Raw genomic sequence first — 17,038 nt, forward strand, 5'->3', positions numbered from 1 at the left:
ATTTTTTTCTGTGATTGTGAAAATGCCCAGGAAAGGAGGGGGAGAAGAGGAGCAGGACTGGCAGTACAACCAGGCTGAAGAAGACAAGTACAGATGCACCATCCTGATTAACACTCCTACTCCTCTGCCCTCTTCCAGTCTGTAACAAAACTTAATTTGAAATTCTTGTCAAGGTAAATTAAAAACTAATGGAACAGGAATGAGAAATCATTTTTTTAAATGAAAAGATATAATTCTCATTATATATTCTTTAGTCACAGTCTGACTAAAGAAAGTGAAAATAATTGGGGTGGGGGTTTAAAAGATTTACTAGTTGAAATGGGGGTTATGGTATCTCTCAGAAAGAGGGAAAAGATACTGTGTTGAACGTGTCAACACTCTATGATGTCATTCAATGATTTCAGAGTTTTCTGACTCTAAACACACATCTCATAGTCTATGCCATTCACTCCCAGTTTATAAACAGGCTGGATTCAACAGTGTTTATCTGTCATCGAAACACACCTTTCCACAGAAACTGTTATAAATACGGTGTTTAAGTTTCCAGTTCACCACAAAAGTCTATTTAATCCATATATGGCTGAACTATATACCAAGAGTGATTCTCAATTGTTCTATGACTAAGGCAGCATCAAGAAGAGAGTCCACCATAATAGAATTTGGGGGTAGAGGCAAAACTGACTGGACGGTGGAAAGGGTAGGGTAAGAGGAAGTCTGATAAAGGGACACTAGTTTCTATAGTGGATGCTTTGAGAAACAAGCAGATACATGACTAGAAACACTCTGGGAAAATCAGACTCTTATTAAATGTCATAAACAGAAAGATAATTCAACAGTAGTTGGTAAATGGATTGGAAAAGTAAGAGACAGAGGAGCAAGTCCAGTAAAGAGCTACTACAAATGTCAAGGCAAGATATAAGAGCCTGGGTAATCGACTAAACAAATGCTGAGGCAAGGCAGAACTTTCACAATGTAAGTAAGACATATTCTAGGTGTAACTATAAAATGATGAAAATTTTTCTTAAGATCTGTGTCACTGATTTATTTTAAAAAATGGTTCTTAACCATTCTAGGATACAGAACAATGTAACTTTATCAAAAGCAATGGATCATCTCCCCAGAAAAATATATACACAATCCTGTTTTGTAGTAACTGTATGTCCATGACTTCCTGTGGAACATACTAAGACATTTTTAAGGTGAAACTAGGCAAAAGTGAAATCATAAAGTACAGAGGCAGGAAACAATGTCTTGTTGCAAGCACAGCAGTCAAGTACAAATGTTGTGGCTGAGATTATAAAAATGTTATAAAAGTATAGCACAAAAACAACAATTATAAGATTTATTAAGGTACAAAGAATAAGTCATGAACAGTTTTTTCATTGATCTAATTATGAAAAAAAAATAACTATACTATGTATTCATAAGAGGACAATATAAAGGGCTTTCAGCAACTACCAATCCTGATGGTTTAATCTAGTGGTTCTCAAACTTTCCTGGGCATCAGAATCACCCAGAGGACCTGTTAAAACAGACTGCTGGATCCCACCCACAGAGGATGGCTCAGTAGGGCTGCAGTGCAGCCTGATAATTTGCATTTCTAACAAGGTCTCATGTGAAGCTAATGTTGCTTGTCCAGGGGCCATACTTTGGTTTATTCCTTAGAGCAATTTCTCAGAACTATGCCAACTTCCTTTTCATCCCGTCTCTCCCTTGATGCCCAGGGATTTGGCTGCAATGATCCACTTTGTCACATGGTTCATCATCTTTCCTTCTTCATTCGGTAGACTAAAAGCAAAGCAGAAAGGTATCTCAACCTTTTTTCTACCTTGCTTCCAAAACATGTACATATACAGCTCCATTTCATTCTGAACAGCTTAAAATGTGGCCAAGTACAGGTGAACAGACAAGAGATAACGAAAATGACAAACAGACATCTGGTGCTCAGCAGATATTTGGTGAGTTGTTGAGTATCAAAAAACCTTGAACATATCTTAACAGATGACATTTACCCACATAAGAGAAGGGTCTTTCTTCCACAGACTGCTATTAAAATGCATTCAAAGTCATTATTTTCATTTAGGATCTCTTCAGATCAATAATTAGATACTGACATTGCAAATAAAAATTAAAGTTAAAAGAAACTACATGTAAAGATTTATTGAAATGGCAAATGTTTTGTTACCTATGTATTTACCACAATAAAAAATTATTTTAAAAAAATTAATAGAATGTACAGCTAAAATAAAAGGTCATAGTGGCTGACTTTCAGAAAAATGTATTTTTGATAAAAAAAGGAAATAAAGCGTAGACTTTAATCAAGTCTTCCCTTATCAAAATGATACCTAAATTTTCTGCCTCATTCACTGTCCTCCCTTTTTTTTCCCCTATATTAATATAAATGAATGAGCTTTGCACCATTCTTACATTAACATTTCTTACAAGGTATCAGAGCTCATTTCAAACAGGAAAAGGAGAGTGGTCATTCCAAGAACATCAGTAACTGATGTATTATACAGTTAAGAGATCTAAATAAATAGTTACACTGAAAAATTAGATAAGAATAAATATTAACATTAACATTGTCTCTGGAACTTGCTTTCTTAAAAAATTCTGATAGTTGCCTTGTTCTCATAAAAATGCAATGAAGCCTATGTGACTTATAACCTTGCTTTACAATTCATTAGTGTCCAAACCAAACCAAATCCATCACCACTGAGTCAACTGTGACTCATAGCAAATCTATTAGGACAGAGTAGAACTGCCCCATAGGGTTTCCAAGAGCAGCTGGTGGATTCAAACTGCCAACCCTTTGGTTAGCAGCCCAACGCTTGACCATCGCACCACCAGGGCTCCATTCATTGGTATAAAAAAAAAACCAAACCGGCTGCCGTCACGTCGATTCCGACTCATAGCGACCCTATAGGACAGAGCAGAACTGCCCCATAGAGTTTCCAAGGAGTGGCTGGTGGATTTGAACTGCCGACCTTTGGTTAGCAACTGTAGCACTTAACCACTATGCCACCAGTTATAGAGGTCTCTAAAGTAGGTTGCTCAGAATCCACAGGAATGTACAAACTAATCCACGTGAGATGGAGAAAATATTATCTAGGGATGTGTGTGTATGTGTGCATGTGTGTGTACAACTTACATAAAATTATTTATTTATAAATTTACATAAAGGAGTATTCAGAAACATTTTACCAATGAAATTATAGGATCAAAACAGCTTGGAGAAATATGGGTTATACAGAGGCTATTTTTGGCCTCTGGAAAGTCATTTTATTTTTCACAGTATCAGCAGTGGCATCTGATTTAACACTATTTGAACCATTATATTTGAACCACAGACATCTCCACATTTGCATCAAATCTACGAGTATTCTTCACTTTTTCCTCAACTTACACTAATCTGTTTTGTGGAAGACTTACTCCTATGCCTAAGAATCCATAATCTTCACCATCACTCAGTAAATCTTTCTGTTAACATAACCCCTCAACTGCAATTTTCTAAGATTCTCTTAATATTTATATTTGAGATAAAATGTTTTTATAAGAGCAGATATGAAAAAACTTGAAGAATTCCAGACACTAACTTTGTTTCTCAATAGGAGCTCTGCAGGCTAAAAGAGCTGGCCTAAGACTTGCATGCCCTTTGCAAATGCATTAATACAACTGGGGCTACACAGGTCTACTAGCTCTGATCCACTCTGCCACCAATTCTTTTGTGTTCTCTATTGCTGCCTCACTTCTCTGATATTCATGAATCATCCCAGCACTAATTTGCTGCTTTCTCATGTCTTTTTTCTCATTCTAGTCTCTTATGTACTACTGATTTTTCACTATTTCTCTGTTCTTTCAGGGCAACCCCTATATGTGTTTTTTCCATGAAATGACTAGTCATAGGCATACCAGATGTCTCTGTTCATCTTCGCAATGCCAGCACCTTCACGCTACGATTGAGTGCTCAGTAAGGGTCTGCTTAACTGAATTTTTCTTCAGTTATTCACTGTTTTGCTGTTTTTGTTAACAAGTATCCAGCGGCTGACGCTTCTTAGCTCCAGAGAGTACTCTCAACCGAGGGTCACCATCTGCTTATAGGCCCAGGCCATTCCAATTGCCTGATTTCCCAATATTCACTGCTTTCTTTAAAAATTCTCATAGTTGCCTTGTTCTCATAAAAATGTAATGAAGCCTATGTGACTTATAACACAACGTTGCTTTTACAATTCATTACTGTAGAAATCTCTAAATTAGGTTGATCAGAATTCACAGAGATGTACAAACTAATCAACGTACAAACGTTTATTAAATGCTTATTAGGCACTGTGGTAGACACTTACAGATAAGATTTTACTGCTCATGAAAAATTTAATAAATGCAAAAAGAAAAGCAACAAATTTAACAACAACGTTCAGACATCACCTGCTAAGTAATGACTTTGATCTTGATCTATTCCAGTACTAACGGCTTACATTAAGGTCACTTTAAAAATCTATGTAGTATTATGTATCCAGTATCAGCTGGATTTTCAGAGAGAAAAAAATGCATTCAATTAAGCAAATACTTCTACATCCATGAGATAGTTTGAATTAGAAAAGTTTTTTTTTTCAAAGACTTAAAATTTACCATCCTGTTGAAGATTAATGATACACATTAACATAGACAAGCAACACGGCCTAGAGCTCAAGAGCACAAGTTCAGGAGTAAGCCTGGTTTCAAAACCTCAGTCCTATCACTCACAAGCTGGTGACCATGGGCATACTGCCTAATATCCTTGAGCCTGTTTGTTTATATGGCAAATAGGACAACAGTATATTCTTACCTCACAGGAAGAATTCATATTATAGTACGTGTAAAGTGCCCTATTGTAGTGCTGAACAAATAGTGAATGCTCAGCAAATGTTTACTGTTGTTTTAATATATAAATCCGTAAGTCTGAGAAATCCTATAGTAAAAAAAATTGGATTAATCCAACATTTCACAACTATAACCATGCAACCCTTTTTTCTATGAAATGTCTATTAGCATTCTGTTACTCTAATTGTATACTTCTGGTTTCCAGAAAGAATAAAAGTCTCTGTTTTTAAGGCATTAAGCCATATTAAGTAATTGTTTCTCACAAAACTGAAAATTTTAGTATTTGGGAAAATACCTCAATTATTATAATGAGTAGAAACAGTTCTTTAGCACCTACTTTCTTTACCTTACCTCTGACAAGGGACCCTTCAGTCAAAAAAATTATACTGGTTCATCTGTGCATGCATTAAAGTTACCTTTCACTGAACAAACATTTATTAAATGCTTATTAGGCACTATGGTAGACCCAGTTAAGCTGCACCCGGATTCCTGACCCAGAGAAACTGTGAGATGATAAATGTACATTGTTTAAAACTGCTAAGTTTTGGGGTCATTTGTTACATAGCAATAGGTAACTGATACACAAATTAAAATTTAAACTTAGAAAACTTTAGTTAAAAAAAAAATGCATTTTTTTTCCTTTGGACATAGTAGTCTACATAATGCAAAATTCATTCTCCTATTTTTAAATGTATTTTCTACTAGCTTTACTTTTGCCTATTTTCGTAAGTGACTCTCCTTGCTTAAGACACAGGTATATCTGTGTCATTAACTAAGTTTTCCAAGATGTATGTTCACAAATGACAAAGTGTTTTTCAGGCTGAATACCTGATATAATAAAAATGGAAATACCAGGTACAACCAGATTCTCCATATAAGTCGGTCTTAAGGCTGATTATACATATCAAACCAACTAATAAGAACAAAAATTCTAAAACTATCTATTCAAATAGCATCGATGAAAGAGAAGAATGAATAAACAGGAGGAAAATTTTGAAAGTGGGAATGAATGAAATTTTTTTAAAAAGGGAAAGGTAAAAACAGAAAACAAAGTTCATACACACTAAAACTATAATAAATTTTTCATTCACAAAGTAGGCAGTAACAATGTAAATTCCTGTTGCCACCTACTGCTGTGCTCAGGGCAACCAAATCACTCATTACTCTTATTTAAATTATTTGTTCATTAAGTACCTATATTTTCCAAAATATCATCAAAATTGACAATGTGCAAACAACTACAATCAACAACTTGATTTAAACAGGTCAAAGATTCAGCATGTATTAACACATAATCTTTTTGAGCTTGGGCCAGAAGACAATGACCTTGACAGCAAAAGCACTACATTCTGATCCTACTCTGAAACACCCCAAACCAAAATACCAAGCCTATTGCCATCAAGTGTTTGACTCATAGCAACCCTAAAGGACACAACAGAACTATCCCACCATAGGATTTCCAAGGCTGTAATCTTTATGGAAGCAGACTGCCACATCTTTCTCTCTCAGAGTGGCTGGCTATGCACACTTTCACCAAAAATACAATAAAATATTATGGAAAAAAAATGGCATGCTGTATTTGCTTTTAAACATTAATATTAGAAGAAATGTAGAGTGAAAGATATTGTCTTCCGCTTTTAAATGTTAAAGTTCAGTTATCACTGATATCTTTCTAAGCTCTACTTCTTACACATAAGCTTTTAGTTCTAACTTTTATTACAAAAGGCTTAGAATTCCACTGAAATTTAACGTTTCAACAAGTCTTCTATTAAAATATGAATTATATAGCTATGTATGCCTAATACGTTTGGTTCACTGATAGTGATAGCACTTGTGATCATTTACATATGTGATCATTTACTATTTGATGATAAGGTAAAAGAGATTAAAATAACTTGTAATTCTAAGACCTATTATGCAATCAAATACACTCAAATAGGCTGTCAACTATCTGCATAAGCTCACTTAATACCCTTTCTGTCCATATATTACATAAACTATTTTAAATGATCTTTCCTTTGCCAGTATTTTTGATTGTTAAGTAAAATGCAAATTTCTATTTTTCTTCAATTTAAATATTTTTGCAATATTTAAAATTCGAGAGATATTTATAATAATAGCACCTACTCAAGTACCTGTTGACAACTAATAATATAAACAATTTTTATTATATAAATTATAAAATAAAGAATCTAGCCCTTAGTCTAGGCCCAATATTAACCAACCTCAATAAGTTAATTTGTAACCCTAAAACTACACCAGCTTTAAAAAGTAGAACTGTAGTCTAATGTTTCCAAACATTTCAAAATACTAAAACTCTGAAACTCAACCATGTATGTTCCCTCAATCTCACCTCTCTCCCTGCCAAAAATGAGTAATTACAGGCAGTCCCCAGGTTATGAATGTTCAACTTACATACAACCCACAGTTACGAACCAACCCCCCATAAAGTCTATTACGTTAAAAATCTGAGGTACATAAACAATCGTTCATGATAACACATGGGCACTACTTTCAGATACGCATGAAAAGATTATTATTATCATTATTATTACTGCATTATTATGTTAAAATGTTCTAGTGTATCTGGAAGTGTTTCTTTACATGTTTTTTTATGCATAGAAAGGTACACTACATACTACGAAAAATATTTGACTAACTGACGTTAGATACAAACCATACCTAACTGTTCTGACGTACATACAATTTTGACTTAAAAGCACACTTAGGAACAGAACTTGTTCGTAATTCAGGGACTACCTGTGTTATGCTTCTTAACCTAAAACAATGCTAGGCAACGATTAGGTCCTAGCAACTAATATCAAAATTAAAGGAAAACGGCACCATCAATGTAATTAGTTCAAAATGAGATTTACTGTTACTCATTTCAACACAGTACTTGAAGCACTTACTGATGAAGAGCCAAGACTACAGCCTTCAGTATGGATTATACCTCAACATAAAGAAAACAAAAATCCTCACAACTGGACCAATAAGCAACATAATGATAAACAGAAAAAAGATTGAAGTTGTCAAGGATTTTAATTTTTCTTGGATTCACAAACAACACCCATGAAAGCAGCAGTCAAGAAATCAGATGATGTATTGTGTTGGGCACATCTGCTGCAAAAGATCTCTTTAAAGTGTTAAAATGCAAAGATATCACTTTGAGGACTAAGGTGTGCCTGACTCAAGTCATGGTATTTTCAATCGTCTCATATGCATGCGAAAGCTGGACAATGAATAAGGAAGACCAAAGAAGAACTGATGCATCTGAACTACAGTGTTGGCAAAGAATACTGAATATACCATGGACTGTCAGAAGAACAAACAAATCTGTCTTGGAAGAAGTACAGCCAGAATTCTCCTTAGAAACAAGGATGGCAAGATTTGTCTCACGTACTCTGGACATATTGTCAGGAGGGACCAGTCCCTGGAGACGGACATCATGCTTGGTAAAGTAGAGAGTCACTGAAAAAGACGAAAACTCTCAATGAGATGGATTGATGCAGTGGCTGCAACAATGGGCTCAAACACAGCAACGATTGTGAGGATGGCACAAGACCAGGCAGTGTTTCATTCTGTGGAATGTAGGGTCACTATGAGTCAAAACCAACTCAACGGCACCTAATGACAACCACAACTACAAGGTTTAGGGTTAAAAGCTGTCTCCAACTTAACTGCTGGAAATAATTATGAAACTGCACAGGGCATTCATCTACTAAATACTATACACCCTGAGAGTTAATATGGAAATTGCTTGAAAAGAACTAATACTGTCATACTGTAAATGACAAAGAAAATGCACAATAATTTTAGAAAATCTATTCAGGCTACAGAATAATTTACCTCTACAAACAGTATCAAATATGCTAACAAATTGTTTATGCCATAATTCATCTAATATTCAAATTCTTAAATATCTATACTGACAACCTAAACAGACCACTTAAAAAACTTTTATTGTACTTTAGATGAAGATTTACAGAGTAAATTCGTTTCTCATTAAATAATACACATATTGTTTTGTGACACTGGTTGCCAATCCCAATGACAAGTCAACACTCTCCCCTTCTCGACCTTGGGTTCCCCATTACCAGCTTTCCTGTCCCTTTCTGCCTTCTTGTCTTTGCCCCTGGGCTGGTGTGTCCATTTAGTCTCATTTTATTTTATGGGCCTGTCTAATCTTTGGCTGAAGGGTGAACCTCAAGAGTGACTTCAGGACTGCGCTATAAGGGTGTCCGAGGGCCATACTCTCGGGGTTTCTCCAGTCTCTGTCAGACCAGTAAGTCTGGTCTTTTTTTGTGAGATAGAATTTTGTTCTACATTTTTCTCTACCTCTGTCCAGGACCCTCTATTGTGATCCCTGTCAGAGCAGTCGGTGGTGGTAGCCAGGCACCACCTAGTTGTGCTAGACTCAGTGTGGCGGAGGCTGTGGTAGCTGTGGTCCATTAGTCCTTTGGACTAATCTTTCCCTTGTGTCTTTGATTTTCTTCATTCTCCCTTGCTCCTGATGGGGTGGGACCAGTGGAGCATCTTAGATGGCCACTCATAACCACTTAAAACTTTTGTGGAGTATTAGAAAGAATAATTTGTCTCTAATAATCTAGATTATTTTCACTAAAAAGTAATCTTACATCTTGATGTTACGTGTGTGTGCGTGTGTGTATCAAGAGAGAAAGAGAATGAGAATGATGTTTACAGAATGAATTATCTACTCAGTGTAATAAAATGGCCCACAATAAATAACAATTAGTTTACACTGATTTCTAGTAACAGTAAAACTCTTGAATTGATTTCATTTCGTCTACTCTTCCTTATGACCAACAGAATATATTTACATACTTTAAATTTTTTTTTTAATTGCAAGATAAGATTATCGCATAGTCTGTGGTTCTAGAAATGAATGAAATAAACTGGACTATTTAGAACTAAAAGCCATGATGTTGGTATTGTTGTCACTGACCTCTAACCAAAATGATTTCAATCACAACGAAAAGAGACTATCTCAGTAAGCAGAAATCAATTAATGCAGAAACGTTAAACATAAGACTGAAGAGTTAATATGTGATCTAACAAGCAATTAGAAATCACTGTTAAGTTTCTTAGCTAGAGAAAAACTTTCAAAGTGATATGATGGATTAGACGGAAAACTTAAGAGGCAGTAATCTAAAGTAATAAATATCTAAATTAAAATAGAGTAAGCAACTAACTAAAGCAGAGAAGAGATAGTGAGAAGGGAAGAAAAAGGGATAAACTTTAAGAATACAGATTTACAGGGGTCAGCAAACTACAGCCTGTGAGCCAAATCTGGCCCACTCTCTATTTCTGTGAACAGTTTTATTAGAACACAGTCAAGACCATTAATTAGTTCATGTATTGTCTATGGATGCTTTGAACTACAATGGCAGAGTTGAGTAGTTACAACAAAGACCACAGGGCCTAAAAAATCTAAAATATTTACTATATGGCCCTTTTCAGAAAATCTGCCAACCCTGATTTAGAATAAAAAATGAGAGGTAGTTCCAGAAATGCCATTGAATAGTGAGGGATGTAAAAGAGTAGAGCTGGGATTTGGTTTTTGATATACTAAATTTGAAGAGGCCTGAAAAAAATGACCAGAGGATTTGGTTAAAGCAAGGCCACCGCCAAATAAAGAAAACAACTTCAATGGAGAAAAATAACGGGGAAACCAGACCAGGAGAAAGATGGGAATGTGTAAGTAATAAATAAAGACAGTGGGTACAGTGGATTATTACACTAGTGGCCTCCAATGAACCACATTTCCTGGTATCATGCCCTTGTATAATTCTCTCCCACATAGGCTCTGAGCTTGGCCAAGTGATTTGCTTTGGCAAATTTGATACTAGCAAGCATTGGCAAGCAGAGGTATGATAAGCACTTGCACATTGGAACTTGTCTTCTTGGAACACTACCACTTGGAAGCTAGTCACCATGCTGTAACGAAGCTTGAGCTGGACTCCTGAATGATGAGAGGATGTGTGTAGAAAGATCTTGACAGATAAGAGACCATCTTAAATATTCTAGCCCCATCAGAGATCTCAAATGAAGTAGTCCATGCCAAGAAGAACAGAAAAACTGCCCAGCTTAATCCAGTCAACTCACAGAATAGGATAAATATTAAATTTTTGCTGTTTTAAGCCACTAAATTTTGGGATGGTTAATAAAGCAGCAATAGATAACTGATACAGTCAGGATATGTATTTGAAGAAATTCAAGAACAGGAGACTGAGGAGTCTTGTAAAACTAGGGAGAGACTTGTATGCATATTAAAAAAAAACACAAAATGATGCAAATAGAGGGGATAAAATTAAAATGAGAAAAACTAAAGATGCTGAAGATGAAGGTGTTGAGTCATATGAGAAATAATGGAAAATTTTAAGACTAAAAATTGAGTCATTCTGAGAATCTTAAAGAAAATATCAGGGGACAAGTTCTTCTACCTACTTCATCACTTTCATCAACTTCAATTCCACCATCTTTGTCATCATCCATTTGTTTATGTATTGTTTGAAGAGCTTCCAGACTAAATCTATCTTCTTCTGTAAAGCATGGTGGACTCAGTGACATGCAGGGATCTGAAATAGAATAAAGGGCAATTACTAACTTGCCACACCAAAACACAGGCTATAATTACAGAATATAATTTAAAGGAAAACCAACAAAATTAAACTTCAGAGTAAATCAAACTAAGAAGCTTTAAAATGTCTAGCAGGGTATTCTTTACATCAAGAGTATAATATATGAACACAACTGATGAAAAATAACCCAATTTAATTAAGGAGTTACACCAGTACTAACTCAAGTTGTCCACATTCTTCCACATCTTGAACTATTTTCTTCTTACTTAACCCATTGTATTTACTAAATATTCTCCATTAAAAAACAAAGGACCCCCACCCGGGTGGGGGGGGGCATAAGAATCACAGAATACAAGGTGCTATTTTTAGATAATTTAATTAAAATGTAAGTTCTAGGAAAATATCACAAAGAAGACAAGAAAAGGAAATGCAGAATATTCACATGACCCTTTGAAACATTTCTTTTGATTTTTTCTACTGCAGAGAATCCAGAAGTACACCTATATGACTTTTTTTTTTAAATACATAACTCCCTAGGTTCAACAAGAAAAAAGAAAATGACTGATTTTTTTTTGTAATCTTGTTCCTCATGTTTTCCTTAACATACATATATTGGTTAAACCTTTTTTTATGGAAAATGTTCTAAAGGGAAGTGTGAATCCTCACATTCAGGTTGTCAAAAACTAACAATTCAGAAAGAATGTGAGTTTTTGTGGCTTAAAATCAGACGAATGAAAATTACCTCTTGTTGAACCAACCAGTAAACAGCCTATACACCAAACGGGAAAAGTATTGCCAAAGCTTTACTCACACCCATAATCTGGCTGACTGGCAAACTGACAAATTCCAGGAACTTACTTTTAGTAGGAGACTAATAAAATATTTTCTTTTAAAATGCCATCAGAACCCATGTATTTCTAGAAAAGTTTACTGTGGTTAGTATAACAGAGGACTTAACCACAGTTTGATTATCTCTTCAACAACAGTTAAAAATCTATTATATAGCTCTGGCTCTGTTATGAATTAACTGCTTGACAGTGGACAAATCACTTGTCCTGTGTCTTAGTCACCTCATCTCTAACATAAAGTGAGTAAACCAGATGGTTACTAAGGTCTACTGCAGCTATAAGAGCCTCAACAAACAAACAAAAACCAAACCGTTGCCATCGAGTCAATTCTGACTCATAGCAATCCTACAGGACAGAGTAGAACTGTCCCATAGGGTTTCCAAGGAGCAGCTGGTGGATTCGAACTGCCAACCTTTTGGTTAGCAGCCATAGCTCTTAACCACTGCGTCACCAGGGCTCCTATAAGAGCCTAAGAATATCTAATTCTGTGCTTAGGAAAAAAAACCTGCAAGAAAAGAAGCCAGTGATTCAGATCCATTAATAATTTTATTTCCTAAAAACCACAGCAGCCCTCTATTATTTCACGTTCTAGTTATAGTCCAAAATATATTTTGGCAATTTAACATTTTTAATAGTTTTAGTTCAAAATATAATGTTAATTTCTTTAGTACTGGAAAGGAAAAACAGAAGAGAAAAAGAAATTCTATAAAAGTGGAAAATGCAATTATAAATTATGTATATACACAAATTTTTAGAATGTTGATCAAGACCTGCTAAAATCTAAGAATCTGGAGGCATAATGGTCAATTATGATCTCTAATTCACAAATCAACCAGAACCCCTATATGCTTATGAGTTCAAATTTATTGGTAGTTATTTTGAACGGATGCAGAGCAAAAGATAAGCTCTCAAGTACCGTAACAACATACAGCATAAGGAAGATCTGTATACAACCTGTAATTGTCTCTAGCAGATCCATGCTTTTAAACTTATTTTATCTTGCTAATACACATATAAAATGGAAGAGTTTATTACAACTGGCATATAAAAACAGGGCCAGCATCACTTACTCTGATTAATAGGCCTTGTTGTTAAACTCTCTATGAGAGTCAATAGTGAGGGCTGTGCAAACCTTATAAAGTAAGAGAAAATTAGGAACAACATAAGATCTGAAAAAAGTTCATATAAAATAAAATTGGTAATTTCTTACTTAATTTATTTAATAAACACTTATTAATAAAACACTATCTTTTAAGAACCATTTCAGGATGTAACTTCCCCACAAAGGCTTTAATTAGTAGTATCTCCCAATGATCACTTCCTTCTCTGAATCCCATTCGATCCATTCAGCAAACAACTACTGAACATCTATACGTCAGGCACTGGAAATACCTTAACAAAAGAGACAAAATCCCTCATAAAACTTACATTCTAGTGGAGGAGAGAGACATAACAAGATAAATAAGTAAAATATATAGCATGTTAAACGTGGTATTAGGAAGAAAAAGAGCAAAGGCCAGACATAAAATGCCAAAGGTTTTGAAAGTTTCGATTGTATCTTTATTCTCAAATCATTCTAACTAGGTCCTCACTTCATGCTATTTAAATCTAATTGCTTTATATGTCACTCTGTCCATACAACTAAACTTAAGAACAGATAGCGCCATGTTCTTACATTTCTCACATGTTCATAATACCCAGGACTTAGGTGGGCATATTTTGGGCCTCTGATAAATTCTATTATTTCATACATTAATTAAATCACAAACTTCTGGGCATTAGATATTAAACAGATAAAAAAGGAAGGAGGCATGTAGATTCCTGCAATATATTTTGTTAGTACCACTAGAACATTCATTGCAGGGCATTATGGGAGCATGGAGGAAAGGTACCTAATCCAGACCGGGAAAAAGAACTCAGTAATAGTTTTCCGGAGGTAACTTTGGGGATCTTTAAATGACCTGTAGTTGATGACCTTGGGAATGAGAGAAAAGCACGCCTGGAAGAAGAAACATACGTTCAGTGGCAGGAAAAGAACTTGGAACAGAGAAATGCAAATGTTTTAATATGTCTAGAGTACAGAGAATATATGGAAAAGAGATAAGAGATCAGGCAGGAGACTGGTAAGAAGGGACCAGATCTCTAAAAGCTCTGTTTTCCATTCGAAGGAATTTAGATTTTTGTCCTGAAAACAACCAGAAGCCATTAAGGGATTTCAAGGAGGGAACTAACACAATCAGATTCATTACAGAAAGACCATTGTGGTAACAGGGGAAGATAAATGGAATGGAGGCAGGCAGGATTGAGAAAGGCACAGCTGTCAGAAAGTGCTACAGCAATCCAGGCAGCACTCAGCAGTCCATGTCTCCAGTAATGGAGAAGGTAGATGATGAAGACTGCTCTAGGGTTTAGTGTTTTGCCAAACTGAAGCAGCAAAAGAAAGAAAACACAGGAGATGAAGATATGGCAAGAGTGGTGTCTTAGTCATCTAGTGCTGCTCCAACAGAAATACCACAAGTGGATGACTTTAACAAAGAGAAGTTTATTTCTTTACAGTCCGGTAGGCTACAAGTCCAAATTCGAGGCATCAGCTCCAGGAAAAGGCTTTCTCTCTCTGTCAGCTCTGGAGGAAGGTCCTTGTGACGCATCAATCTTCCTTTGGTCTGGGAGCATCTCAGTGCGGGAACCTCAGGTCCAAAGGACACGCTCTGCTCCCGGCACTGCTTTCTTGGTGATATGAGGTTCCCATGTGTCTCTGCTCGCTTCTCTCTTTTATATCTCTAAAGAGATTGGATTAAGACACTATCTAATCCTGTAAACCTCATCAGTATAACCTCATCATGGTGATAGAGTTTACAAAACATAAGGAAATCACATCAGATTTACAAAACGGTACACAATCATACAATACTGGGAATCATGACCCAGCCAAGTTGACGGATATTTTGGGGGGACACAATTCAATCCATGACAAGTGGTCTATCCCTACACATGAAATTTTATTTCCTCTTGGTAAAATGACTTAAGGCCTAGAAAACTAATTTAGAATAGCTGTGAACTCTTAACTCTATTACTTGTCTTAACGTCTTTCTCAGTTGTTTACCTTCTAGGTTAACTAGAGCACAAGTGATCATTTCAACTCAAGTTAGCTGGTCTAAATTTCTTTTAAAATATACTAGCTATAAAAGATATATGCCTATAATGAATCAGGTATAACAGTTTCAAAGACAACTGCTAAAATACCAAGATCATTTTCCTTTGCCAACACTGCACAGGCAACTACCTTAGCTACCCGAAATGCACCAGTGTAGTCATGCACTCCACAGCCAGAACATGTTTTTCATCTAAACACAATTCACTCATTTAAACTAGATATGGAGAGTCTGTAACATGCCAGGTCCTGTGCCTGGTGCTGGGTATACAATGACGATGACAAAAACATATTTCCTTCCCTTGGTGCCCTCACCTTGTATTAAACTAAACATGGTGTGATGTATCTTTTTAGCATTTAGCATTCCTTTCTTTTCTCTGGAGCAACAGCAGCACTTTCTACTGAGGATAAAGGAATCAGCTGAAACAGAATGAGGCCTAGCCAAAGTCAGTCAACACCAGTGTTAAGATCCACCTTGCTTTACTCAAAGCTGGACAAATGTGCAGTCTGATCCTGCAGAGATAAAGTTAAATGAATTAAAATGATTTCACCTAATAGGAAACATTCACTATATTCAAGAAACTAATTCTATTTTATGCACATAATTTAATCCCTACAGCCCTGTGTGGGGCAGGTATTATCTCCATTTATCAGAAAAGAAACGAGACTTATGAGTAATTTGCTTAAGGTCACACCCCTAGAAAATGATAGAGCTGGGATTCAAACCAAGTCTTCCAGATTCCAAATCCATGCTCAAAGTGTCAGTATAATGAACATAAATGGGTCACCATCACTAGCATCAGAGAAAAGTATTGCTATCTTAGATACTGCCAGGACCTGGCTGAGAAGACTTCCCTAGCCCTATATGTGGGTAAAACCATCCTCTAGTGAACTGAGAGCACCAAGAAACTTGAATGTGTCCCATGGAAGGAGTTCACTGGATACTTTGAGAAGGACATTCACAATCTAGTATGTATACCTATACTTCTATGCTTTTTTTTTTGATAATGATGTATCTCAAAATAATAACAAAGTTACTGAAATGTAGACTACTTGGTAAAGAAAGTGACAGAGTATTATATTACCCTTGTGAACACCCTTTATAAATCAAAATTCATTTTGTTAATTTATACATGTAAGAATGTATTATAACTTGATTTGGCTATAAAATTATTTTTAGTATATTTTAAAAGGTGGAGCTGTTTGGTGGGAGGGAGAGAACTTTCTTTTCTTGATAACCTCCCTCCCCTAACCTGTTAACCTACTGCTGTCAAGATGATTCCGACCCAACAGGACAGAGTAGAACTGCCTCATGTGGTTTCCAAAGAGTGGCTGGTGGATATGAACTGCCGACCTTTTGGTTAGCAGCCATAGCTCTTAACCACTGTGCCACCAGGGCTCCTAAGACTTCTGTATTTAATGTGAGAACAAGGGCAGACTAAGGATGCATATTAAACAAACTGGGGAACTTGGAAGTATACTATTAGCTCATTGGAAAGCCCTTATTAAGACATCTCAGGTACATCAAAACCACTTCTTAAGAGTTCCAGGATGGAGTGCCTGCCCAAATCAGACCT

The 17,038-nt window shown here is 35.8% G+C and overlaps 1 protein-coding gene across 3 annotated transcripts in view; it reads right to left on the reverse strand.

The window, feature by feature from the left end:
* Nucleotides 1–17,038, reverse strand: part of STIM2 (stromal interaction molecule 2) — a 210,999-nt gene that overhangs the window by 90,006 nt on the left and 103,955 nt on the right. For 2 of the 3 annotated variants that reach the window (XM_004375122.2, XM_004375121.3), the window contains exon 2: nucleotides 11,329–11,459. In XM_004375122.2, coding sequence (XP_004375179.1) covers nucleotides 11,329–11,459 — 131 coding nt within the window. Of the gene's footprint in view, nucleotides 1–11,328; nucleotides 11,460–15,776; nucleotides 16,738–17,038 lie in introns of those variants that run through there. The other variant, XM_023730227.1, reaches the window with a different exon arrangement.

Source organism: Trichechus manatus, unplaced genomic scaffold (genome assembly GCF_000243295.1).
Source record: "Trichechus manatus latirostris isolate Lorelei unplaced genomic scaffold, TriManLat1.0 scaffold00034, whole genome shotgun sequence".
Classification (NCBI taxonomy): Eukaryota; Metazoa; Chordata; class Mammalia; order Sirenia; family Trichechidae; genus Trichechus; species Trichechus manatus.